General features: G+C 59.6%; 1 protein-coding gene across 9 annotated transcripts in view; it reads left to right on the plus strand.

The window, feature by feature from the left end:
• DGKG (diacylglycerol kinase gamma) overlaps positions 1–18,319 on the plus strand; it is a 122,933-nt gene extending 104,614 nt beyond the window's left edge. For all 9 annotated transcript variants that reach the window (XM_075003756.1, XM_075003754.1, XM_075003749.1 and 6 more), the window contains 4 exons: positions 2,946–3,147; positions 12,483–12,603; positions 14,006–14,066; positions 17,618–18,319. In XM_075003756.1, coding sequence (XP_074859857.1) covers positions 2,946–3,147; positions 12,483–12,603; positions 14,006–14,066; positions 17,618–17,716 — 483 coding nt within the window. In that variant the 3' untranslated portion in view covers positions 17,717–18,319. The remainder of the gene's footprint in view (positions 1–2,945; positions 3,148–12,482; positions 12,604–14,005; positions 14,067–17,617) is intronic.
• Positions 18,320–26,397: the final 8,078 nt, after the last annotated feature.

Consider the following 26,397-nt stretch of genomic DNA (forward strand, 5'->3'; position numbering starts at 1 on the left):
ACGCACGAGCAACCGAAACAAAACGCCCCCAGTTCTGAGCTTAGCTTCAAATCCTTCTTAAAAACCCCATTTCTGGCAGGGTGAGCTTAAAAAAAAGACTTCCCAGTATTATGGGGGAGAAGAAAGTAGGGCCTATTCAACCACAAATGCGTGTGCGTGTGCGTTTGTGTGTACGTTTGCAGGCAGAGTCGCACATGGGATCAGGTGGGGACATGTAAAATGTCCCAGAGTTTTGAGCATGAATATTTAAACTGCCCTAACTTTAGGGTTACCGTATTTGAACTGCCAGAAGAGGGGACACCCCGAAGAGGGAGCGTGTCTGGGTCGGTATCGATCCACTCGTGTTGTGTTCATGTGCGAGGTAGGTGTGGAGTCTGGGATTTCCCCCGGCTTTCCGTGAGCGGGGACCTGAGCAGGGACTCCTTGCCGCAGCTGTTGTGCCCGGTTCGGTTTGATGGCTGGGCTCTATTTCTCGCCGTGCTTCGAGCAGTTCTGAGCAGCCCGCGGGATATGGTCAAAGGGGACAAATGGCTCCAGCCCTGGCGGTGCGGAGGAGAGCAGACGTTGTGCTGGGGCTGCGCGTTGGCTGTTCTGAGCTGCTGCCCGCAGGCGGAGAATTCCCCATGGGAAGGCCAAGGACGGGCACAAGTCCCCACTGGCCTCTCCGGGGCTGGATCCCCAGCTGTTTCCATCGGGCAACCTCTGAGCTCCTCCCAGTCTCCCCGCCAGCCCGGGCAGTCTGTGTACGCAGGCCACGGGTCAGCAGCTCCCAGGCGTGCGCCTAACTCGGACCACATGGGCACCCACCTCTGGGCTAAGCGCGTGCTCAGCTACCTTGCTGAATCAGGGCCAAACATCCCGGGCCATGAAGACCCTGCTCTGTTTGCTGCCCTTGCGCTGCTGCACAGCTGGGCCTCTCAGCCCAGCCCGAGCCCCGTCAGGGAACTCATCAGCCAGTCCGTGGCTCCTCTCTTTCCCCCGGCCCAAGAGACATGCCTCCGTGGCTCACGGTCATGGAACGCAGGGGCCAGAAGGGATCGCCTGGTCTGACTCCGTACGTCACAGGCCATTGCGTTTCTCCCCAAAGGTCCCTATGTTGAGCCCAGCCCCGTACGTGACTAGCTTGTCCTCCAGCAAGGCAGCAGTGCTGTCTCAGGGGACTGCTGTGGCTTGCCACACCCCGCCCCGCACTCCTCCCTGGTGCGCGGTCACCTGAACTCGGGTGCTTTGCTTCACCCTTTGGCTGGTGCCTGGAACACCTGTGCAGCAGATCAGGCTGTTTGGACCATTTCACAGCAGGGCTCCACCCAGGTGGGACCTCACCAGTTCTCCTGGCCTTGACTGCTCCGAAGTTCTGGGGCAGTGGACCCGCCCAGCTCCTGGGAGCTCTGTATCTCAGTTGTGCGCCCACGGGATGCTGGGTTGTGGATGTATCCCCTGGTGTCAGTCAGTGCCAAATGCAGTGGTGGGCCACCGGTGGTTCTCTGTGGGTCACCCGGGAGGCGTTCTGTTTACCGCTGCCCATGCGCAGGGTTGACAAGTTCCACTGGTTTCCATCCGTGTATTTTTTCCTGCTGGTGTTGTTAATGGGACACGCACGTAAAAGCAAAGGCCCGTGAAGTGAGGCGTGTGCTGACGGCGCACAGTGCTGACTGCGAGAGCCATGTGCTGTCTCTGCATCCAGCCAAAGCACACGGCTCCATCAGCACATGCCGCTAATTCTAGGTTCACAAACCCAGTTAGGAAAGCATCAGAGAGGCAGCCGAGTTAGTCTGTATCTTCAAAAGCAACAAGAAGTCTTGTGGCACCTTACAGACTAAGCTATTTTGGAGCATAAGCTTTCGTGGGCAAAGACGCGTTTCGTCAGATGCATGTTAGGAGAATCGCCCTATCCTGGGAGTCCGTCTTCGTTCCCAGCCCGGGGGGCCTGGGAGCCTGTTCTTTTTCATGTTACTTTTGCTGGTAGTTTATCTGAGAGCGACGTAGTAGGTATTCCGTCGTGTCCAACGGTGACGTCTTGAGCTTCCACAGGCTCCTCGGTTGTGGACTCGCAGGGGGCCGAGCTTTGAACGGCATGGGCGTTCACAGTGGGGGCAAGGGAATGGTCCTGGCATATACGAACGACAAGAAGATTTTCGCCGCTGTTCCTCGGCACCTCAACCCAAATACGTTTTGTTTTTCTTCATCTGACTCATTGCTCTGGGGTGGGGATGAGGGGCTCGGTACGGAGGTGTGCTGCCCTGGGGACAGAGCACGGCCCCTGCCCTCTCTCGCCGCAGCAGCTTGGGGGCAGGTAAGAAGAGTCTCCCCGTGGCTGCTGCAGCGAGCACAGCCGGAAGGAGGGATGCATGACCCCCAGCCACATGACAGACAGACCCAGAGAAGGAGAGGTACACAAACAGACAAACTCTCTGAAATAGATGGTAGACAGCTGCCCCTTTCTCCACCCCACCTTCTGCTGCCCAGTGGGGTTATACCTGTCCCCAACCCCATCTCTGGCCCCTTGCTGCCCCCTTGTGGTCACTCTAATATAATCATTCCTGCTAGCAGAGTTGTCCCTTTTCCATTTTAAGAGAAACAGGTGCATTCCAGGCACATCCCATTGTCCTGGCACAACATGACCTTGCTTTAATTTAGGGTAAGAGGAAGCTGTACCCCAAATTTGGTGGTCCTAGCTCTTACCACGTAGGAGCAGCTCTTGAACAAATGGAGGGACAGACAGACAAACTCAAATATATAGCCGAGTAAGCATTTCTATGACATCTTGTGAAATATCCAGCCTGTATTAAATTCATTTAATCTTATTCATGGAGTTGTGGCTACTGGGCAGGCCCAGATTCAATCTTGTGGCCCACTGAGATGAAGAAGACCACTCCTGCAGCCCACTCACTAGCCTTGGTTGCCCACGGCTGGTCTAACGCCTAACCACATCTGCCTATCTGCAGTGTGACGGAACCCTGCTGGACCTGAGCAGCACCTCCCTGGAGGGCATCGCTGTCCTGAATATCCCCAGCATGTACGGCGGCTCCAACCTCTGGGGCGAGACCAAGAGGCAGCGTGGCTATAACCGCATGAGCAAGAAAGTGCCCGAGAAGCTGCACTCCACGGTGGTCACCGATGCCAAGGAGCTCAAGTTCTGCGTCCAAGGTGAGCCATGGAGGTGTGGCCAGACAGGGGCCTGGGAGCCGGCAGGGCTCGGGAAAGCACGGCGCAGGGATGCCTGAGCCAGGCGGGTGGCCCTGTGGGTGCTTGGCCCAGGCCTTAAAACAGGAGTGGGAGGGAAAGTCTCCAGTGGTAAGTTTTCGGGCCAAGATTTTTTTTTTCCCATGAGCATTTAGCTGGCCCAGAACAGAAGTAAATCTACACCTCCCTCACCCCACCTCCTTGACTCCTTCGGCATAAGACCAACGGCACCCAAAACCTTTCTGTCCATGTGCCGACCCTCTGGGCATCTGAAAGCCCTGGAGAACGGTCAAGAGATGGTTCCTTTCACTGTCCGGAGATGGCCCTGTCCGTTCAGTGAGGTTAATCCTCCTGTTTGTCCCCTGCTCCCGGTCTGTCAGGACAAGGGCCGTCTCTTGCTAGGGGTCCGAAAGCAGCAGGTGGGTGTGGACCAGGCCACCTAGCCTGGGGCCTGCAGTTGCAGCCAGTGGGGTGCTATGGAGCAGCAGCCAGGAACTGCTCCGCAATAACCCCGTGAGCGCTACATTGAGGGAAGCTGCCTGTGACCCGCCCAGGCGCTGTCTGGGCGTATTTCTTCTTGCTACCCGCACGGTGAGGTGGGTGCGGGTGGGGGCTGGCAGGACTGGCAGGGATGGGGCTGGACTGCTCATCTCCCTTGGGGGCTGGCTGACCGTGAGCTGGGTCCCTGCCAGCAAGTGAGGGCCTGGGAGGGTTCTGAAGCCCTTGACCTCTGGCCCACGGGCAGCTGCTTTCCAGAGCAGAACGAGGTGGTTCCTAACATGCTCATTGGAGGCACAGGGAACAGGAGAGGCTGGGGAGAGCAGAACTTCAGCCCAGTCGCATAGCACGTAGGCCGGAGAAACCACCCTCACACACACCCAGAAGCCGGGGCAGAAGTTCTCTCCAGGAGAGACGGGGTGAGCAGGCGAGGAAGTCATGAGACACTGGGATCCAAGGCGGAGTCACGGACCCTGTGATGGCGGGGGACCCGTCACACTTTCATCCTGGTGAAGCAAGACGAGCTCCGGCACCGTGCTCAACGGTGGCTTTTCGGGGGGCGCCACCGGGGGCTCAGCGGCTCTTGCAGGAGCCAGTGAAGTTTGTAATGCTCCTACTTCACAGTCAGCCCTGGGCAAGGAACAGTGTGCGTGGAGCCTGTCCAGGGCGGAAGAAGCCGAAGCAGACCTGCACCATTGCCGGGCCACCTGTTCCCTCCTCAAGGCAACAAAGAGCTCTCGGCAAGTCCGTGATAAATGCCCAAGTCAGCCCCCACTGGGGCCGCGCGCAGGCCCAAGAGCTCTGGAGATTGTCGGTGTTCATGTGGCGCGAAAGCACACGGCCCGGCGCTAGCCTTGTGGGCCGGGGAGCTACTTGTGTGTGGGGAGAAGTGTGAAGAGTGATTATTGTCAAGTAATTGTCGAGTGATCCGTCCCAGCACCTAGCAGCCAGAGGGTTAACAACACCTGGAGCGTGAGGTTTGTCCCCAATTGTCTTGGCTAATGACCATGGATCGACCTCTATCCCACGACCACGTCGTGTTCTTTTCTGAGCTCAGTTGTACTTTTGGCCTGACAAGTGTCCTCCGGCAGGGAGTTCCACAGGTTGTTGCTGTGTCCTATGGAGAAATGCTTCCTTCTGCGTGTCTTAAACCTGCTGCCTGTTCAGTCCACTGGGTTGTGAAGTGGAAATAACACTTCCTCGGTTACCTTCTCCACGTCAGTCGTCATTTTACAGACCTCTCTCAGACCTTCCCTCTGCCAGCTCTTCTCATGCCCTGCCACCATGGAGGTGTTGTGCACCTCATCTTGATTGTCGCCCTTCTGTGTCCTTTTTCAGTGTCTATCTTTTTCGAGAGGGGGCGACCGGCCCTGAACACAGTGTTTCACGCTGTGGACATACCAGGGATTTACGTTGCGGCGTTATGACATTTTCTGCCTTCTCTCTCTCCTAATGGTTTGCTTTTCGGAGGGCTGCTGCCCATTGCTGGGTGTTTGCAGAGAAGTGTCCACAGTAACTCCAAGATCTCTAGCTAGCAGCTAATTCAGATCCCGTCGGTTGGGCTGCACGGCTGGAATTGGGTTTTCCGACGTGCAGTACTTGGCATTTTTCAACACTGAGCTGCACCCAGCAGTTTGTTGCCCCATCACCCAGTTCTCTGCGATGCCTTTGGGGAAGCTGGTATCATCTATGACCTTTTATCGTCTCACCGTTTGTCCCTTTTCCAGACCCTTTATAAGTATATTGTCGAACAGCACAGGTCCCAGGACTGATCCTTGGGGGACCCTTCCGTGTCCATCCGAGGGCGCTGACCACCTCCGCAAGGTGTCTGGGGGCAGTTCCATGTTCCCCGAAGGGGCGGTACCTGGGGTGTGAGGGGCAGAACCGGGGGAGCCAGCCTTTACGGCTGGGAGCCCCAGGTCCCTTTGAGTTACTGAGCCCTGGGGCAGTTCTCCCCCTTTGCCTGCCCCCTCCCTCTCCCCGCATCTTTGTGGCACCTCAATAGCAGTAGCACAGCATATGACCTGGTAGGACTTGCTTTCCATCAATGGTTCTCAAGCAGGGGTACATGTACGCCTGTGGTACACAGAGGTCTTCCAGGGGGTCCGGCAGCTCCTCGAGCTGTTCGCCTCGCTTTACAACAATCTCCATAAACAGCACCAGCGAAGTCAATACACGCTAAAATGTCTCGCAGGAATGACTCGTGTCTACAGCTCTGTACGCTGAAATGGGCTCAGGAGATTTCTGTTGCAATGGATTTAGCTGACGATCGTGGTGAAAAAGCGGAAGTCGGCAGCTTGTCAGTACTAGTACGCTGCATCCCGCTTGTATTTTTACGTCTGGTTTTGTAAGCAAGTCGTTTTAAAGCGAGGTGAAACTTAAAGGAATACAGGATAAGTCGGGGGTAGAGTGCGCTGGGAAGGCTGAGAGAACCGCTTCCTTAAAAGACGCAACCTGTCGTTATGTGCTACGATTGCTACAGCACTAGAAATAATATAAATATATGTGAAAATTTCATAAAATTGTGACTTAAAGATCAACATTTCTTTAAAAAAATCTCCCCAAAATGTGTTCACAGCATAATTCACTGACATTGGTAGGATTGCGTGAAAACGGTCTGTTTAGTACCAGTGCCACATTCTGACAGAAAAGGGTTTTGATTAGAATAAAAGAGGAAAAAAATTGGAGGAGGTCTGCTTGTGAGGCTGTCTTGACTAGGCAAAGGAAGTCGACTGCAGATACACAATTCTAGCTGTGGCAGTTGCGTAGCTAGAGTCGACGTATCTGCTCTCGGCTGCTTACCTGGCCATCCTTGTTGAAGAAGGTCGACGGGAGAATTTTTCCTGTCTAACCCCCTTACTCCTCGCATCTCATGAGGCTTACGGGGTCAACTGCAACTCTGAGAGGTCAATGTTGTGCGTCCCTACCAGACGCTCCAAAGCGAGGGGTTTGCTCTTCCGGGCTTGTGTAGACATCACCTAAGTGACCTTCCAGATGTGTGAGGTTTGGAAGTTCCAGCGAGATGCTTTTCACAGTTCAGTGGTACCATGCTAGTAACTGGAGTACTTCGTCTGCTTTGGAGAATTTGCACGGAAATATTTACTTTCTCTTTCTTTTCTGAATGATAGCAGAGAGCCACGGTGACGTACCTCACCCGCTGCACCCAATCCTCCCGCAACAACTGTGTGGGTGAACCAAATTGCTTTGCTCTCAGATGAACTGGCGCAGGAAAAGGATGAAAAAGTGAAACACGGCGTCCCCTGCCCGGGAGCACTTTTCGCAAAGGGATCCCTCCCTATCTGACCTCCTCAATGGAAACCCGCCTGCCCCTTTGCAAGACGAGCCTGGGAACTTCATTTTGAGGGTCAAGCAGTTACAAAATGATTGCCTTAATGCAGGGGCTGGATGGAGAGCTTGTTACTGCAGCCTGTAACCCATTAACCCCTCTTTTTTCTGGTCCATGACTCGTCACCTGGCACGGTCTCTTTTTCCGCTAAATACTCCATTCCACCGGGGGTGCAGCTGTGCCACTGACTCCTTTCCCCAGAGTTTGGAGAGCTTCAAAGCTTGTCTCTTTCACATGCCGAAGCGGCTCCTTACGTGGCTCTTCCCTCGCCCACCTTGTCTCTCTTGTACCCTAACGACAGAGTCATTTAGTTAATCAGGAGCATTTTGCCATTTTCAGAATGGCTTAATGTGAAGTTGGAGGATAGTTCCTCGTGCCTCGTTTGCTCCTCAAGGGAACTGCCGCCGGTGTAACATGTCGCAGCAGTGGGACGTGGTAGCGGCAAGCTGCGAGGCCATGGCAGCGATGGATTTTCAAGCTCTGCGGTGGAGCGAAGCTGGAACGGGTGATGTTTTCCGTTGCACTGGGCCGGCAGGTGACGGGCGCGGTGTGTGAGGAGTGCCACGGGCGACGCCTGGTGATTTGGGTTACGTCGGTGTCGGGGTGGGCGAGTTTGGTGCAATTGGCAGGATTTCTGTGGGCGCCCAGAGCAGTGGGCAGGCGCTTTTCTCCTGTCGGTTGATATGTCTCTGAATACCCCCTGCCGTCACTCTGCCAACCTCTTGCCCCTCCTGGACGACCTCCCAGAGAAGTGCTGTGCAGACTGGGGGACCCGGGGCACGTCCAGTCTTGGATAAGCCCTTGGCCCAATGGGAACCCAGCCAAGTGGGGGGCCCTGGAGAAATGGTCACCTCGGAGTCCAGCCCGGCTCAGGGCACAGAGGCTTCGCTCACTCCGCCCAGCTGATGCTCCTGCTGGGGAGCGGGGTCGGATGCGTGGCCTTTCACCTCCCGCAAGCCCGGACCCTGGTCCCCAGCAGGGCAAGCGCGCCCAGCCTGCGCCTATTGCCCCTGGCTGGCTCAGGGTGCTCCCACAGGACTGTGCTGCTCTACCGCTGACGTGCCAAGCCCCCTCCCCAGCCCGGGCCTCAGTGACTCAGACTCAGCCACAGCCTCTCACGCTCCCTGAGAGGGGACCGAACGCCTGCCTCCCCCATGTGTGCCAGGCCGCTTGCAGGCAGCACCTTCCTTCCGCACGGGGAAGGGCCCTTCCAAGAGGCAGCGCGTCCCCCTCGGCTCTTCCTTTGCACCCCGAGTCGGCCCGCGGAGAGATCTGACGGGCTGTCGGCTCCGGAACCTCGTGAACCCACCGTCACGCTTGCGTCTGTAGGGCAGAGCCCCGAGTCGGGAACGGCCCAGCTTTGCCAGCTCCTCTGTGGGCAGAGACTCGGGCTGCAAACCAGGCCGGCCTACGCTACTGGCGGTGTGGGGCTGCAGGCCTGGACAGCGCCGCCGGTCTGGCCGAGAGAGAAGCTGCCTCAGGAGAACAATGGAAAGAACGGTGTCAGGATGGACTCCGAGAGCATCTCAGCACCCCTCCAGCCCGCCAGGAAACGGGCCCAGTGGCACTGGAAGGGTTGAGGGGGGAGCCTTACCCTGTCTACACCCCTCGCCGCCCCTAGAGCTGGGGCCGGCGGCTGTGACCTGGCAAGCGGGGCCAGGGGGCAGGACGCTCCTGAGCGCCGTCGGCGCAGGTGGAGAGCAGGACAGGCTCAGGCTGGAGAGTCAAACGCCCACCGGTGTCCTCCTGCCCCGGCAAAGAAAACCAAGCCAGGGGAGAGCTTTGGCCTCCCCTCCGGCTCCGGAGCCGGCCTCGCTGCCCTAGGCGGGTGCCGTCTCCCCCTTCCCGAGCCCTCCTGTCCCGGCCGGGTATCCGGTGGCACCACGGCTGCCCTTCAAGGACCCCGCCCTTCCGGTCACTCTGCCAGTGCTGCCCAGGAGCAGGACAGCCTCTTGCCAGCCAGCAGCCGAGAGGCTAACCCAGACCCCGCTGTCCTCTGCCAGCCTCGGCTCAGGGCGTGGTGTGGTGGGCGGTGTCCTGCCCTGAGCCGGGGAGATGCCTCGGAGCTGCCTCCTGCAGGGCCTCGATACCCACACCCGTCTACGCCCCACGGCACCATGTCGCCGTCCGGGGGCAATGATTACCCAGTTCTCCGAGGCGCCGTTCTTGGCCCTTTTGCTTCTTCATCAGCGACCGGGGAGAAAATACAGTCCTGCACCCACCCCACCCGGCTGGGAAAATCCCTCTTCATGCAGCCAAGGGCAAGGACGTGCAGCCGGGCACAGCCAGCGGAGGTCACGGTCACAAGGTGGGCGACGGGCTGTGGGCAGCCGGGGCCCTGCTGCTGACTGCAGAGCGGAGTCCCGGCATTCGGAGCCCCAGAGACACAGCCAGGGGCTGGCCCACCGGCTCAGCCGCACCTCCCAAACGGAGCGATCCCAGCACGCGTGCTGGTTACGGCAGCTGGCGGGTGCAGCCAGACCACTGCAAGGCGCCCGCGGGGCCGAGCTGTGCGTGGGGGCTTCGCAGAGCGAGCCACATGCCCCGGGTCTCCTTGTGCGCCTGCCCCATGCCCAGCCCTCCAGCGGCGTAGGGACTGCTCTGCTGCTTGCCGTCCCCACGCCCCAGCTGAGCTCTGCCGCCCTGGCTCCCAGTTTGCCCCTTGCAGTGGGCGCAGCTGCTCAGTGCCCCCATGTCGGCCAGTCCTGCCGCTTCGCCCCGCAGAGCGGCCCGAGCTGGGGCAGAGAGGCTGGCCACCGCACAGCGGAGAAAAGCCGCTGCCCAAGCTGGTGTGGGAACCCCCTTCCCCGGCGGCGCACACGCTGCCCTGCAGGCCGAGGCCCGGGTTTCCAGCTGCGTGCCGAATGACCTTTGTTACGCGCGCCCAGGCACGGGCAGGTCCCGAATCACTCCTGGGCGGCCTGCAAGGGCTCAGCTCACAGGGACGCTCTAGGGGTCCCATGCCAAAGGGGTGCTGCCATGCGGGAGATGCTGATCTCCGAAGGAGGGCTCTTGCAGAGCCATGGCCTGGTCTGGTCTAATCAGCAAACGAGCATTCGCATTCGGCTCTCCTCCCAGCCGCTTCTCTTCTCTGCCTCCCTCCCTCCCTCTGCTGCCCGCGCCTCTTCCCCAGCCCAGCAGTTCTGCTCCACGCCATTGCAAACCACTGATCGGCAGCCCTTGCCTTTGCCATAACCCCCACGTTTCATCACCCGCAAGGGGGAGCTTGAGTTTGCAAATCCGGACAAGACAATGCGTCTCTGTCCGGAGCGCACAGCCAGGCCAGAGTGGGGGTGCGGATAAACAGGTGTGGGCTGTGGATGAGCAGAGACTGCTTCCCAGCTAGGGCGGGCAGGGCACCGCCGGGGGCAGTGGTGAATAGAAGTGAGCGTGCCAGGCCATCTCCCTCACCATACAAGCACGCGCTTGCTTGATGGAGCCAGCCCTTCCTCTTGCACCAGGAATGGAGCAGCATTCACAACCGCTGCTGCCGTGGGAAGTGGTAAAAGCGGCATCCTCTGAGTGGTTGGCAAGTGACCAGACAAAGCAGTGGACAGGCTGGTTGAGCAGCCAACTCCACACCTTGTTGCCGGAACTGATTCCAGCTTACGCCGCCGGGGATCCATTGAACGGTGAGGCCTTAAAAGTAAAGACGAGTCAGACACCTATAAAGGCACTTAGAGATGGCTGCGTTCCTGTGCTCCGGGCGTTTCCGGGACTGCTCTTGGGTGGAGGGCTGTGAACCCAAGAGCCCTCTGCACCAGCCCACAGAGCAAGCCGAGAGCAGCAGGACACATGGCTAGCAAAGCCTGTTCTCTAGTGGTAAGTCGTATGGGGACAGTGCACGTCATGGGGAAGCTGGGCTCCCATTTCCTTTCCAAGACTTTTCTGGACACCCGACCTGCAGCTGGCTCCAGAGGCTGCGTGGGAGGAGACCAGCATTGGGCTGGTCAGCCATCAACAGGCTCACAAATCGGAGGGTGACATGAAGAGGCCACCAAGAAAAGAGAAGACCCAAGCCAAAAACTCTGCCTCCCAGGCACGGTGTAGATGTACCATCAGTTTTCTAGACCTCAGATCATTCTTGTAGCTTCTAGTCTCCCCGGTTTCTTGAACAGCAGCCAGTAGCATTGGGTTGCGTATTTGTGCAGTGGTCTCATGGACACCATAACCTGAGGACATGCCACCTCACTCCAAGACAGTCTCCAGTTCGCCCCTTTAGCCACAGCATCGCCCTGGGACAGCATGCTCAGCTGGTTCCCATCCCCTCCTCTCAGGTGTTTTCAGAGTCAGTGTGGTCTCTAATCTAGCCCCACCACCTGTCAGTGCAGCCCCGGCGGGGAGAGCAGGAAACCAGGAGGAGAAAGGGGACAGAGACCACGAACAAGAGATGATGTCTTGATGTCGTTTGCCCAGGCCACCTGGCCAGGAATCTTCCCTTGTATTTTCTTTTCTCGCGGAGCTTCTTACAGCAAGCCCAGCTTTCCCTCCTTGTGCCTTCCCCATGGGCACAAAAGCTCTGGAGCTCTACCTGATCCCTGTGGGGCGGGGATTAGTCCCAGCACAACCTGCCAACCCATGGCGGTTCTGCCACTCCTAGCTCAGGCCCTAACTCAGTCCCCTGGGACTGGCAGAGGAAGGGGCGCACCCTGGAAAAGTGCGGGCTCTGACCTACGGAGCGCCACCAGTCGGGGTGCAAAGATGGCTTGGGGGCTTTCCGGCAGCCAGACATAGCCCAGAATAAGTTACAGCAGCCAGGGGCTGCTCTAAGTCACTGCAGCCCTGCAGCACTGTGACCTATGGGCTTGCCCCAGGCCAGCCCCTGACAGCCCAGCCCTGGTCCCAACGCACCCCCATGGGCCCTGCTTTGTGCCAGACCCGTTCGATTCTCCTCGGCCAGCTGCATTGCCTTAGCATTCCCTCCCTGCCACGGCCTTGGGGATGCAGGGGGCTGGTGTGGAGAAAGCCTCCGGCTTTCTCAGAGCTGGTCCCTGGTGGGGAGGTGATGTGTCAGTCCCCCACTTTCTGCTGAGCTCGCAGACACCGTCCCGGCATGACACTGTGTGTTCAGAAACAACCCCTTGCAGAAGGAGCCCAGGTCAGGGTACTTCCTGCACGGGTACAGCTGTTACCCGCTGTGCCCAGGCAGCGAGCTACAGTCCGCTCAGCTAACGCCCCCTCTCGCTGGGTTTCAGCAAGGAGTTTGTGGCCCGGCCCTACGCTGCCAGGCAGTACCGCGGGTGCGTCTGCAGCAGCTGCAGAGCTCCACTCTTGTGGCGATGAACCACGGGATCGCTGCGTAGATACCGTCCTGCCCCCGCCATTAAGCAGGAACAGTAACGAGCAGTGGCACTGGACCAGAGGCTGGGTGAGGGGCTGCGTCTGGAGCCAGGAGTCCAGTCTGGCCGAGGCAGGCCTGCCCCCACACACCGTGCGTGTCTTTCTCTCCCCACAGACCTCAGCGACCAGCTCCTGGAAGTGGTGGGGCTCGAGGGAGCGATGGAGATGGGACAGATCTACACCGGGCTGAAGAGTGCGGGCAAGAGGCTGGCCCAGTGCTCATCCGTCACCATCAGGTACCATCCCAGCCCGTGGCTGACTTGGCCACACCCACGAGAACCTGGCCGACAGCTGGGGCTGTGGGAAAGCCTCCCACCAGCTGCATTCACCACTTGCCCGAGGCGCCACTGAGACCCAGTCGCTGCGCCACCTGCCTTGTACTGGATCAGCTTCCGTTGGTGGAAGGGGCAAGCCCCAAAGCCCGGGCCTTCCTCCAGCAGAAGCTGCTCAGCAGGAGGCGTTACTCCCCGGCCTCGTCGCCTTCGGTTCTGGAGGGGTGTGTACAGCACCAAGCACAGCTGGGGCCTTTGCCACGAGTCGGGCTCCTAGGCCCTGCGGTGGGACAGCTGCTCCGGACAGTATTTCCTGTTAGCTTCCCACGCCGGAGTCTGTTGGTCTCTCTGCCTTTGTCCGGCCTGGGTTCCTGAGCAGACCTTGGCCGGGTCCGTCCTCTCTCCTCCCCAGTGGCAAAGCGTGGGGTGGAACTTCCCAGCCGTGAGGCGCTGCCCGAGGGCGCGGTGGGCCATCTGCGGTAGCGCTCAGTGGGCGCGCACCTCTGTTGGCTTGTGCCCTCTGACACCGGGAAGCCTTCCTTGCCACCCACTCATGGGGAGAGCCTGGTCTGGGCCAGGAGCCGTAGCCGGGAGTAGAACTGGGAGCCAATGGCTAAGGCAGAGCGGGGGGTGGCCCTCCCCCGACAGGTCCCCCACACCCCGGAAGGGGAGTGCTCCACAGTCTGAGGGCCTCTGCCCTCGCGGTTATCAGCCTCACAACGCCGCCTCGCTCCGACGCATCAGGAGGGGCCCCGGCTGCGGGTGGGACACGGGACGGGGTCGGCTGGGCTGCTGAGGCGGCCCTGGGCTTTGTCTGGCTGGGTCATGCTCGGGTGCACGGGGTCGGACTGACTGCAGGCGGGGAAGGAGCTTTCCCTCTGGCCAGCCTCTGCCGCGTGTCATGTGTCAGGATTAGCTGGGCCTCCCTCATTTCTCGGCACTGAGGGGCCTCTTGGGCCCCCTGTTTTCTGCCTCTGGTCTCTCCCGATCTGGTCTCCTGAGAGCTGTACCACCTCGTTCCCCTTTCCCGAGCTGGGCCTGGGGGTGCGTGCTCCACGGGAGGTCCGAGTGGAGGATCTGGTGGTGCCGTCTGGCCTTGAACCCTGTGTCAAAACTGTGGCCAGCGGTGCCGAGAGACACGGTGCTAGCGCTCCGGCCGAGGGGCCTGTGGGAGGCATTACCACGGGCTCCGTCTCCATTTCACAGGCCCAGGGCTAGTGGGTCCGGCTGGATGTTGACTAGGGGCTCCTCCAGTGAGTGTCCTGTGGTCCCTTCCCCTCCTGCCAGGGGTCTGTGAGCTGCAGGACACTCCCAGCCTCGCTGGGGAAAAGCCTCACCCCAAGTCTCGTCTGTTTGTGGGTTCCAGGACAACCAAGCTGTTGCCCATGCAGGTGGATGGGGAGCCCTGGATGCAGCCTCCCTGCACAGTGAGTACACAGGGGGCTGCGGTGGGGCTCGGCCGTGGGCGGATGGCAGGGACCCCACCAAGAGCAGCCGCCGACGGCTGGGGGATTTTCTCGGGAATCCAAGGAAAACCCCCAACGTGCTTCCTGTGCTTTGCCTACCAGATTGCCTGTCTCTATTCCCACCCTGGGACGGGGGCTGGGGGGGTATCGCCCTGTTATCTCCTGGCAATTCTCCCCCTTCCACAGCTGCTGAAATGAGGGGACCTGCCGCACGCCCGGCTCGAGGGGGCTTCCGTCGTGCGCTGGGTTTGTAGCTTGGTTCAGTGCCTCTCAGCACCCCCCCCTCTGCAAATTGCTCCAGTGCCCTTGCATGGCCGTGCCTCCAAGGAGCCGGGCAGTGCGACCGGCCCTGCTCCTGCAGCCCCCAGAAAGAGGGCGACAGCAGCTGCACCTTTTAATTTAAAAACAGAAATTGAAGTTTCGCCCTCTTGACTCCTGACCTCTGGCACGTGCACCGCTAAGTGCAGAGAGCGTGTCACGGGGGCACCAGGCCCTTTGAGGCCCCCGCTGCCGGAGGCCTCGTGCTCGTGCCACACCCTGCCCCAGAAAAAGGAGCAGTGAAGCTGGGTCCTCCAGCCCCGCCTAGAAAGGCTGCCCAGCAGCAGCCAATCACAGTGCGTGAGGCTCAGCTAAAAGGCGCAGCAGGGGCTAAGCGGCTGTGTCGCTGGCGGGACCCAGAAGGGTGGGGATGTGTCTGAGGCTGGGGAGAGGCCCTGCTCATGCAGGAAAGGGGGAGCCCTGGAGCAGCGGTGAAGAGGAGGGGCTACATGGGAAGAGGCCCTGAGAACAGCAGCCGCAGCTACTAAAGCAAGTAGCACGTGGCGAGGTCCCCCCACTGGGGAGTGCCCAGCCCCAACAAGGGGTAAGACTCAGTACCAAAAGCCCGGGGGAGGGCTTGGGGGCCTGTCAGGGTTGGACTGTGTTACCCCCAAAGGGGCTGCTCCATACATTGGACTGTGATCTCGCCAGAGGACTGGGGCACGGAAGACCCGTGGGCTGAGGCTAACAGCTGGGGAACGAGCGCGGGGTCCAGCCAACAGGAGGCGCTCACGCCGCAGGGCGTCTGAAAGGCCGAGGCTGAACACCACGCTGGGGGCAAGGAGGGGGCGGCCGATTTCAGGTCCTGGCTCCCCGCCTTGGGAGAATGCGGGAGAAGCGCAAGTGCCGCAAGTCACTCCCGGGGTGGGAGCGGCTCAGCGTCCAGCTCCGATGTCGGCTCCCTGCGCGCCGACCCCCCAGAGATCCTGCCAAGCTCCCCCTTCCTGCTCTTGCTAATGTGAACAAGTGGCTGGGAAGCACCCGAGCCGAGCTCAGGCGGAGCAGGTCTGCCTGCCCAGCTCTGCTGTCCTCCCTGGAGCCAGGCCCGGGAACTGGCCCTGCTGCAGACGCGGCCTCAAGGGCGCCGTGTACAGGTTACAGGGCCCAGCGGACACCTCTGGCTTTCCCGCTAAACGGTACTGGGGAAGCAGCGGCTTTGAGGCAGCAGAAAACTCCGGTCGTTTGCATTCCACCTCCTTTCCGGATCGCCCCGGCCCTGACGTCCCAGCCCACGTCTTCCCACTCAGGGACTGCTCAGGACGGCGTCCCTGGCAGCCTGCAGGGTCCCCAGAACAGAGGGCTCTGCCCCTGAGCCAGGGGCTGCCCCGCTTGCATTCGCTGGGCAGGTTTCCCGGTTGCCCCCATTGCAGGTCTCCCAATAAACTCTCTCTGATGGAGAGGTGACAGATTTTTCCTCCCTTCCATGGAGCCCGTTCACAGCCAAGGCAGAGGCCTGCGCTGCTCAGGACCAGCCCAAAACGCACTGGGCACCGAGCCAGGAGGGGAGGGCTGAGCAGGGGCACCCCCCCAGCAGGACCTGCTGGCTGAGCTGATAGGAGCCCAACTGCCACTCACAGCTACCCCGTCCCAGGCGGGCGTGCGGCTCACGTGCCGCCCGGCCGTGGATCATCCCAGGACAGTGACCCCGGAGGGCTGAATGGGACCCCCCGCGGGGACCACAACGGCCCGACCCAGCGTGCCTGCACAGGGCGATGACACCTGCTCGCCTCGTCCCGCTCCCCCGCGTCTCACGTGATAGCGCAATGCCGCTGCTCTGAAGCGGTGCTTGTGAGCTTCCTGGTGGGTGGCATCGGAGCCCTGGCAACCTGCTATTTTTGTCCCTGCAGCAAGTTCGACTCACTGCAGTGATGGCACTGGAGAGAAGGGAGCGCGTTAAAGCGCCTCACTGGGAACAGGATCTCTGGAGAGCGGGTGCCCCGGCCCGGCGGCTCAGCAGTGCCCCGGCTCAGGGTCCTAGGACGAGCCAGAGCCTTCGCTCTGTGGCGCTGGGTCCTGCTGGCAGCTCAGAGATCCGTCCCATCAGCAGCCTGGCTCTGTGCACCCGCAAAGCTAGGAGACCCCCCCCCCGACCCAGCAGGTGCCACGTCCCCGACCCAGGCAGAGCAGGCGCCTGCAAGAGACGCTGCCACCCCTGTCTGGAGGGAGGATCGGGCGTAACGCTCCCATCTGCCTCTGGGTGATGGTGTCTGGACAAGGGTGGCCCACTCAAACTGCAGGGCTGTTGGGGGAAGTTTCCAAACAAGGAAGGCGTCTAATCCCCCCCAGCTGTTGATGAGATCTGAGAGCCTCAGGCCCAGACCCGCCAAGGTACTTAGGTGCCTAACTCCTATTGCTTTTGGGGATCAAAATGCTGAGGAAGATGTGGGCCTGGACCCCGGAAAATGGAAGTTGGGCTCCTAAATCTCTTTGGGGCTGCCCAGAACGCTCTCCGCTGTTCAGCTCCTCACACTTGTGTTCTGCACACTGCTGACTTGGCCATGACAGTCGAATCTGTGAGCCGCCCACCCCCTCCAGCTCACCTGTCCCTGGAGGAGTGGGCAGGGTATTTATCCAGCCTGGTCTGTCCCGGTGTGGGCCCTGCACCAGCAGCCGCTCCCGAGGAAACCCACCGGCCCCTCGGAAGCCAGTGTCAGAAACCTCTCGGGCTCCGGCTTCCTGTCACTTGGCCCCTCCAGGGGAGTGCATTTGGTGGAGCCGGCCTAGAACCATCGCTGACGTCCCAAAAGCAGGGGGCCATTGGTCCTCGCTGAGGAGACGGGAATGGCGTGCGCCGGGGCAGCGATGAAAGGACAGGGCTGCATGCCGGGGACAGGACTCAAAACCCGGGCGTCTTATCCGGGCTTTGCGTCCGGCAGAAAACCTCGAGCAAATTACGGGAGTGTGAGTCTTGGGAAGCAAGAGCTGACTGGCTCCTGGTGGCACAGTTGCTCTCTGGTCAGCGTGGGTTACGGGTCCGACCTACAGAGGAGTTGAGCCTGGCTTTTCGGCTCAAGCTGTAAAGGCTTCTCCTTGCGGCAGCGGGTGCCTTGGGTTCCCTCCACCGCATGCTGGCCAAGATGGCTGCTGTCATGTTCTCAGGGAGCAGTGAGCCTCCTTCTGAGGGGAGTTAGCCCCACGAGCCCTTTCTTGGGCTGGGCCTTACTGATCGATGTGTTTGACGTGTTGATTTTTAGATAAAAATTACCCACAAAAGCCAAGTGCCAGTGCTGCTGGGCCCTCCTCAGAAGAGCGGCTTCTTCTTCCTGAAGAGACGAAACCGAGCTCGAGACTGAGCGAGCAAAGGAGTCACACGGCTGCACCCCTCCGGCGACCGTGTCAAGGGAGCCCTTTGTCGCCTCAGACTCCCTGACTTCTCGCACTAGCGGCGTGGTTTGAACAGCAAGGAGGAAAGAGCAGCCAGCAGTTCCCTGGGACCTGGGCTCTGGCTGGGGTTCGTACACACACACTTGGCCAGCGGGCCCCACCGGGAGGGTTCGAAAAAATGAGATTTTTCCCTCAAATGTCTCAATCCCAGCAGTGCTGCCCAATGCCAGGGTGGGGCTTTGTCGCCGGCGAAGCCTTAGGCTGTTGAGAATGGACAGCGTCTCCCAGCACTGCGACCGAGAGTGGGCTTCTCTCTTTCTATGGAAACGACAAACTCTCTGTCCGCCCCCCCACGGTGCCGGAGGAACAGCAACCTGGCGAGAAGCCAAGTGTCACTTATTTATTGTTGCATTCTGTCCAAGAACACTGGATGTTTCACTGCATTGCCCCTGTGGTCACCAAACCCTACGCGTTCTAAGGGTTATTTGTTGTCTTAGCTTCGAGAACACAGAGGAGAAGGGAGGGGAGGTGCAGCGTTCTCTCCAACTGCTCTAATTATATTGTCTCAAATCTCTTCACTAGCTTCTTTATTTTTTTTTTGGTTAGGCTGAAGGAAGTTTGTCATTCCCTTTCAAACCCCTGTGGATGCGAGCTATGTTTAGAGAGACGGAGCCAGAAGGGACGGGGGAGGCCTCTCAGGGAGAGTCCGTTCCTTGGGTGCCAAGAGCAAACTCAGGGTAAACAAGAGGAGGTGACGCTTTGAATGCTCAGACGCGCTCCTGGACAGGCTGCCAACCTCGGCGGGACCCTGAATCTGATTTGGGACCCCGCCTGTTTGTGTTTATTTATTTATTTATTGAACAGATTCTTCTCCTTTCAAAGGACAGCGGTGAAACTTCCCAACTTCCCTGGCAATTCCAGTGAAGAGAGCCCCAAACTCTCCTAACCAGGCAGCATCGCCCTCTCCAGGGTGGCCCACTGACAGTTCCCCTGAGCTGAGTTTCAGAGGTGATGCGGCAGAGTCCGCCGTGTGGCCACAGATCTGTGCTGAGTCACGGCAGTTCAGGGCAGGCCGGGGAACAGCTCTGAAAGGGGCGCTGGTCTCGGGAGGAAATCAAAGCGGTAGCACTGCAGAGAGGTGTTTGCTTTCTAAAGCCCGTCAGGGCAGGGGGAAAGGTAAACGGTGGCAGACAGTAGAGAGGGAAGGGAGCCCAAAGAAATGTTGCTTCAAATGTGCTTGTGGTACACAAGCTGTTTGCTACTCTGCTTTCCCGCCTAGGAGACCTGCATTCAAATCTGGCTTGGACCCTACGAGTGTGACAGTTGTTCCCGTGGAATCTACGTCCCGACTATCAAACCCACCAACGTGGTATCACGTTCTTCTGCGCCAGCTATGGACTGGTCACAGAAGTTGATTGTACGTGCTATAGGCTCCTTTAATGCTCTCACAGGCATGGCTGAGGTTCATTTAAATAAAGGTGAAGACTGAACCTCTCTAGTCCAGCACCCTCGGGACCTGACCAGTGCTGAACCAGAGAATTCTCCGGACCATGGGAGGTCAATATTGTTTAGCACATTACCAATACTTCCACTGCTTGCTGGGCTCTTAGAAGACATGTAGGGATAAATTACAGCTACGTAACCGTGCAGAACACTGAGAGCCACGACTGGAGGCTGGAAACAAACTTTATGAGACCGTGGGCAACTTGGCCACACCCATGATAAGTGGTCATCCAGCTGACTAAAATCATGCCGGACCAGAGAGTGCTGGACTAGAGAGGTTCAACCTGTATTTTGAATGCAGTGCCACAAGTGGCAGAACAGCAGAATACAATGTCTCCCCCTTGAAGCAGCTCCTGCCATTTAGGAAATGTTTGCTGTACTGCGGGTTTTGAGCTTCAGGATGGACCAGCTGTGATGGGGTTCTGGGGTCCCCCAAGCTCTGCACCCTGTCTGCAGGCAGGAGAGTCTCTCACTTAGCAGGAAAACAGCAGGTTTATTAGCCGACAGGACACAGCATCGTACAGAGGAGTCAGTGCAGCTGGCAGAGACAGCCAGTCCCATCCATGTTGGGGAGAGGAGGCCCCGAGGGGCCCCCAGAGCTGGGGCCTTGCCCCCTCCTTTGTCTCTCTCTCTCTCCCAGCCCAGACTAACTGCTTCCAACTCCCAGTTCCAATTCAAACCCCTCAGGCTCCACCTCCTCCTTTGTCTGCAGTACAAAGGTGTTACCTGGTTGTCAGGGTTACCCTCAGCAGGAGCCCCACACCCTCTGTGAGCCACTCACACACACACAGGTATCCCCCACTCCATCACACCAGCCTGTGAAGTGTCTCCAAATCCTACTTTTCTAATTACATCACCCAAGCGCATCATAGCTTTCTCCACCCGGCTGTCCAGCCGTGGTCGGGATGGAACCCTGGAGCCACCTCCTTCTTCTGCGTCCGCCATCAATCCAGTTTGCTCTGTTGAGTTGTTCCTTCTGAGGAACAAACTAGATGTTGACAGTTTCTGTGGAAGACCTTCCCATTTCTTCATCCAGTCTTGACAAAAATGAGGTTACCAGGTTTTAGACCCAACAGTTCTCTTGAGTGATGTCTGTTGTACAAGCATTCACAAGCTCTTAGAGATTCTCTCTTTGACTTGGCCACTCGATGGCTGGCCAGTTTGGAGCTAAAACTACTGTTGGAAAAGCATCTGAGCTGTCTTTCTACCAGGAGTGACATTGGATGCCATCCCGCGGCTGCTGGAGGCGTGAATCTGTCTTCAGAAGAGCAAGGGATGGGTCTTCCTCCCATAGTATTTTCTGGGCTGTTTGCACAGTTCTCTCAGCTTCTCCATTCGCTTCTGGGGAACTTGGGCTGCTAGTGATGTGATCAAAATGATATTTCACGCCGAATTCCTTAAACAGCTCTCCTCTCGAAAGCCCAGTAACGTCAAATCCTTGGAGTTCTTCCGCCTGCCTCGCTAGGGCCTGGTCTACACTAGGCATCAAAGCCGATCCTGGATAGGCAATTCCAGTCCCGCCATTTGTGTAGCTAGAATCAAAGTATCAGGATTGACTTTTTTCCCTGGTGTAGATCAAGGTCTTCACACGTGTGGCAAACCTGATCCCTGGAAGATCACATGCAGTCTCAGCGCAAAGCCTTTGAACTGACTCCTGCAGGTCGAAATCCCTCCAGGGCTAGTCAGAGCGGCGTCAGGCGACATCAGCTGTGGAAGGGCTGAAGATGAGTGTAAGTCCCCTCGGAAATGACTTCAGCTCCCAAGTCACAGCCCTGCCGTGAACAGTCAGGTTTGGTCCCCAAGGAGGCTCCGAGTCATCACCAGAAGTGGATTCCCAGAAACAAAGGCTCTGGACTGTCTGTGAGATGAGCCAACTTCCTGAGTGCTTTGCTGTGGCCGACGGCCGCAAAATGTCCGTGTTTCGTGCCTCTGGCTGCTGGACATGCATCAGCTCTTGGATGTGACTTGTTTCGTAGTCATCTCCCTGCAAGAGAAACACCTGCTGCAGGTCAGGAAGGCCTCAAGGCCCAGGCCAAAGGGGCATTTGGGGCTGGGCCCTGCGCTAAGGGGCCCTCACAAAAAGAAGTCTGTGCTCCCAGAAGTCCAGCCTGCTACACCCCCCACCAATGGGGAGCTACCTACCCCAGGGGATCTGCTCTGCATCCCGTCCCCCTGCCTCAGCCCTCAGCCTCAGCCTGCCCCCTAGCTCCCGCCCACGCGCCAGACCAGCGTTGCCTCCAAGCGGGACATTGTCAGCCACTCGGGAAAGGTCGCCGAGCCGGCCGGCTGATTAGCAGAGCGCCACAGCTGGGGGGATTTATTTCTAGTGGTGGTACATATCAGCCTGAGCCTTGGTGCTCATAAAAGTTATTCCGCACGTGGAGAGAAAGTGACCTGCACACAGAAAAGTTTAGCGGGAACATTGCTCCAAATCCCAACTCTGAGCCTCTAGCTCCCTCTCCCTCCAGCCCCTGGACCCCCTCCCCCTGCCCCCACCCTGAGCCCCCCCACTCCCTAACTCCCTCCAGCCCCTGGACCCGTCCCCCTGCCCCCTAACTCCCTCCAGCCCCTGGACCCCGTTCCCCTGCCCTCACCCTCTGCCGCCCCCACCCCCTAACTCCCTCCAGCCCCTGGACCCCGTTCCCCTGCCCTCACCCTCAGCCCCCCTGCCCCCTAACTCCCTCCAGCCCCTGGACCCCCTCCCCCTGCCCCCACCCTGAGCCCCCCCACTCTCTAACTCCCTCCAGCCCCTGGACCCCCTCCCCCTGCCCCCACCCTGAGCCCCCCCGCCCCCGAACTCCCTCCAGCCCCTGGACCCCGTTCCCCTGCCCTCACCCTCAGCCGCCCCCACCCCCTAACTCCCTCCAGCCCCTGGACCCCGTTCCCCTGCCCTCACCCTCAGCCGCCCCCACCCCCTAACTCCCTCCAGCCCCTGGACCCCCTCCCCCTGCCCCCTAACTCCCTCCAGCCCCTGGACCCCCTCCCCCTGCCCCCTAACTCCCTCCAGCCCCTGGACCCTGTCCCTCTGCCCCCACCCTGAGCTCCCCCTGCCCCCTAACTCCCTCCAGCCCCTGGACCCTGCCCCCCTGCCCCCACCCTCAGCCCCCCTGCCCCCTAACTTCCTCCAGCCCCTGGATCCCCCTCCCCCCGCCCCCTAACTCCCTTCAGCCCCTGGACCCTGTCCCCCTGCCCCCACCCTGAGTCCCCCCTGCCCCCTAACTCCCTCCAGCCCCTGGACCCCGTCCCCCTGCCCTCACCCTCAGCCCCCCCCCCGCCCCCTAACTCCCTCCAGCCCCTGGACCCCCTCCCCCTGCCCCAACCCTCAACCCCCCTTGCCCCCTAACTCCCTCCAGCCCCTGGACCCCATCCCCCTGCCCCAACCCTCAACCCCCCCGGCCCCCTAACTCCCTCCAGCCCCTGGACCCCGTCCCTCTGCCCCCACCCTGAGTCCCCCCGCCCCCTAACTCCCTCCGGCCCCTGGACCCCCCTCCCCCTGCCCTCACCCTCAGCCCCCCGCCCCCTAACTCCCTCCAGCCCCTGGACCCCCCTCCCCCTGCCCCCTAACTCCCTCCAGCCCCTGGACCCCGTCCCCCTGCCCCCACCCTGAGTCCCCCCTGCCCCCTAACTCCCTCCAGCCCCTGGACCCCGTCCCCCTGCCCTCACCCTCAGCCCCCCCACCGCCCCCTAACTCCCTCCAGCCCCTGGACCCCCTCCCCCTGCCCCAACCCTCAACCCCCCCTGCCCCCTAACTTCCTCCAGCCCCTGGACCCCATCCCCCTGCCCCAACCCTCAACCCCCCCGGCCCCCTAACTCCCTCCAGCCCCTGGACCCCATCCCCCTGCCCCCACCCTGAGTCCCCCCGCCCCCTAACTCCCTCCGGCCCCTGGACCCCCCTCCCCCTGCCCTCACCCTCAGCCCCCCGCCCCCTAACTCCCTCCAGCCCCTGGACCCCCCTCCCCCTGCCCCCATCCTCAGCCCCCCTGCCCCCTAATTCCCTGCAGCCCCTGGACTCCCCTCCCCCTGCCCCCTAACTCCCCCCAGCCGCTGGACCCCCCTCCCCCTGCCCCCACCCTCAGCCCTCCCAGCCCCCTAACTCTCTCCAGCCCCTGGACCCGTTCCTCTGCCCCTGCCCTGAGCTCCCTCCTGCCCCCAAACTCTCTCATCCCCTCCTACCTCCACCCACACCCCCTCCCACACACTGAGCCCCTCGTTTTTGGCCCCAGCACCAAGGAGGCCCCAGAAAACCTGCCGGCCCCAGGCCTCCGGAAGGCTTACGCTGGCCCTGCTCAAGGCCGCCTGTGAGAAAGGCTGCTGGCGGGACGCCCGCTGCCAGCCCAGACGACTGGCTCTTCAGCGATCCCTGGGCACAGCTTGCCAGCCGGTGCTACTGGCTCAGGCCCTGTCCCACAGGAGAGCTGGCGGCAGCTCGCCTGGGGCACAGAGCTCGGAGGGGTACGTGCCGTGCGGGTGTCTTACCGTAGGCTTCTCCAGCATTTCCACCCCAAAGGGGCGACCAGGCCCAGGACAAAACCAGCTCGATTGTCCGTGTCGGGCGGTGACATTCTGAGCACAGGGCACGGCTGGTGTCCTGCCCCCGCATGACCATTCAGCACAGGGGGTGGCTCATCCCTCTGGCCTTCTCCGCCCAGCAAGCGCATGGATCCCACCCTGAGGATGCAGCTGGAGACCCTCCAGCACCTGCAGGCCGGTGAGAGCCCCCTCGGACGCCGAGCTACGAAGACCGCCAAGTGTGAATGGAAGCACTTTGCCCTCAGCTTGCCTCGCTGGGGGAGAACTTGACCCGGCTAGGACAAGACGGGGTCAAACGGCCCAAGAAGGCAGAGACGGAGCGTGGGTCCTTGGAGGGGGCTGGCACAGAGCAGGCCTGTGGGCACCACGGGCTACGTCAGGAAACGTGCTGGGGAGCGTCGAGAGTCCTTGTTAAAACGGGCAGAACTAACCCCGGGCGGCTCTGCCGACTTGGCTGGGCGGTGATGGGGCATGTCCATGGGAGTTCCACTGAGTCTCCAGAGGAGAGAAGAACCGTTGAGTGCTCGAGGGAGCAAGGCCAGAATTGGTTCCTTATCCTCATTTTCTGCCCAGTTCCTGTTCTTCCCACTCCAGGCATCAGTGGGCCCCGCAGAATCCACTTCCTTCTTAGAATCCTGGGGCGGGAAGAGACCTCAGGAGGTCGTCAAGTCCAACCTCCTGCTCAAAGCAGGACCAACCCCAACTAATTCTTCCCCTGGCCTGGCTCCCTTCTCCTTACACCCTGGGGATTTGGGTGTGGGAAAGCACCCACCCAGTCAACCTCCCTTGGAAGCTGAAAGAGATCATGCACATTGGTTTGGATCTGAGCAGTGGTCCATGAGTGGGAAGAGCCTGCTAGACGTCAAACAGCAGCAAGTGGTACTGGCCGTGGGTCGAGGTTCAGGGAGATTGTCTGTGGGTCGGCTGCTTAGGTGTTGAGATCGGAGAAACGACCCCAAGCTGGTTGGAAGCGTCGGCAGAGAACGAAAGGAGAGAGCCCATGAAAACCTTCTCCAAATACATGGGAAGTAGCATTTTCAAGTCCGTGGCTTACGCTGTAAGTGAGGGCCGGGTACGGCCCAGTCACCCCAGAAAGGAATTTGCTCTTGTCCTACTGGATCCTGTGAGCAGCCTGCCAGGTGAACCAGAGACGACCGCCACAGGACGGTGCAGACTAGGAATCAGCTCAACCCCCGCCCCCCCGAAGACAAGGCTGAGCCTCGGTGCAGAGAGCTTTTGTGAGATAACCACGGCGGGGACGGAAACAACTTCCCCATCGGCAGGTATCTGAGAGTTTGACATTTTATTCCTCCAACTGGCATCAGGCTGAACAAGCGAAATCTCGAACCCCTTTCTGAGCTGGAAGGCAACTCAGGTCACTTGCAACCTTCTCTCTCTCTCTGTTTCCATGTCGATCTTTTTTGTCCTCTCTCTTCAACCCTTTCAGGCAAGTGGAGTGCAATTTAGGCTCTGTTGTGGCAGATTGGAAAAGTGGAACTGCTGAGTTAGAGAGGGTTGGCATAGCTCAATGCGCCTGGTTCAAAGCTTCCCTCCCACTGCCGCAACCTTCTTCTGGGCTGGGAGAACCATCAAGTGAGAGCCTCTTTCAGGAACTGTTCTGGGTTCAACAAACAAGCATTTTTAAACAGAAAATCTTTTTCTCCAAAAACTCCCCACCAGCTCTAAATGTAATCAAGGCAAAGTCCACGCCTGGTTGTTTTGCCTCCCATGGAAATGGTCCTTCAGGGTACGACTGCACAGCAAGAAAAGATTCAACATCTACTCTGTGATTTCCTTGCTCCATGGCTCTCCCCTTCCTTCCCCCCTCACCTCGAGTTAGCTCTCCTGGGAGCAGGTTTTTACAGATTTTTATTGCAGTGTAGATGTGCCGTCACTGGCTACTGTTGAAGCCACAAAACTCTAGAACACATGCTTAACATCAAGAGGTGAGGTCAATGGGAATTGGCACATACTTAAACTTTCACAGGTTGCAAAACCCCGCAGTGACTTGGGATCTCGAAGGCCTTACGTGGTCCCAACCCACTGCAGTTTCAGATGTGCTGTTCTCCCATCCAAAACCCACACCAGTCGCAATGGGGTCAGATAAAACTGGGCATCCTTTCTTTTCAAGGGAGGAAAGGAAGGAGGTTTGGCAGCTTGTCTGAAGCTCTGGGTGGTTGATGGTTCTTGTTGTTGTTGTTGTTCTCTTGGGCGGTTGATGGTTCGTGTCGTAGACTCATAGAACACTAGGGCCGTGTCTACACGTGGTGGCTACTTCGAAATAGCGCCCGTCACGGCTACACGTGTTGGGCGCTACTTCGAAGTTGAAATCGACGTTAGGCGGCGAGACTTCAAAGCCGCTAACCCCATGAGGGGATGGGAATAGCGCCCTACTTCGAAGTTGAACGTCAAAGTAGGGCACATGTAGCCGATCCGGGTCCCGCAACATCGAAATAGCGGGGTCCGCCATGGCGGCCATCAGCTGAGGGGTTGAGAGACGCTCTCTCTCCAGCCCCTGCGGGGCTCTATGGTCACCGTGGGCAGCAGCCCTTAGCCCAGGGCTTCTGGCTGCTGCTGCGGCAGCTGGGGATCCATGCTGCAGGCACAGGGTCTGCAA

The sequence above is a fragment of the Carettochelys insculpta genome, chromosome 10 (assembly GCF_033958435.1).
Source record: "Carettochelys insculpta isolate YL-2023 chromosome 10, ASM3395843v1, whole genome shotgun sequence".
NCBI classification, from domain to species: domain Eukaryota; kingdom Metazoa; phylum Chordata; order Testudines; family Carettochelyidae; genus Carettochelys; species Carettochelys insculpta.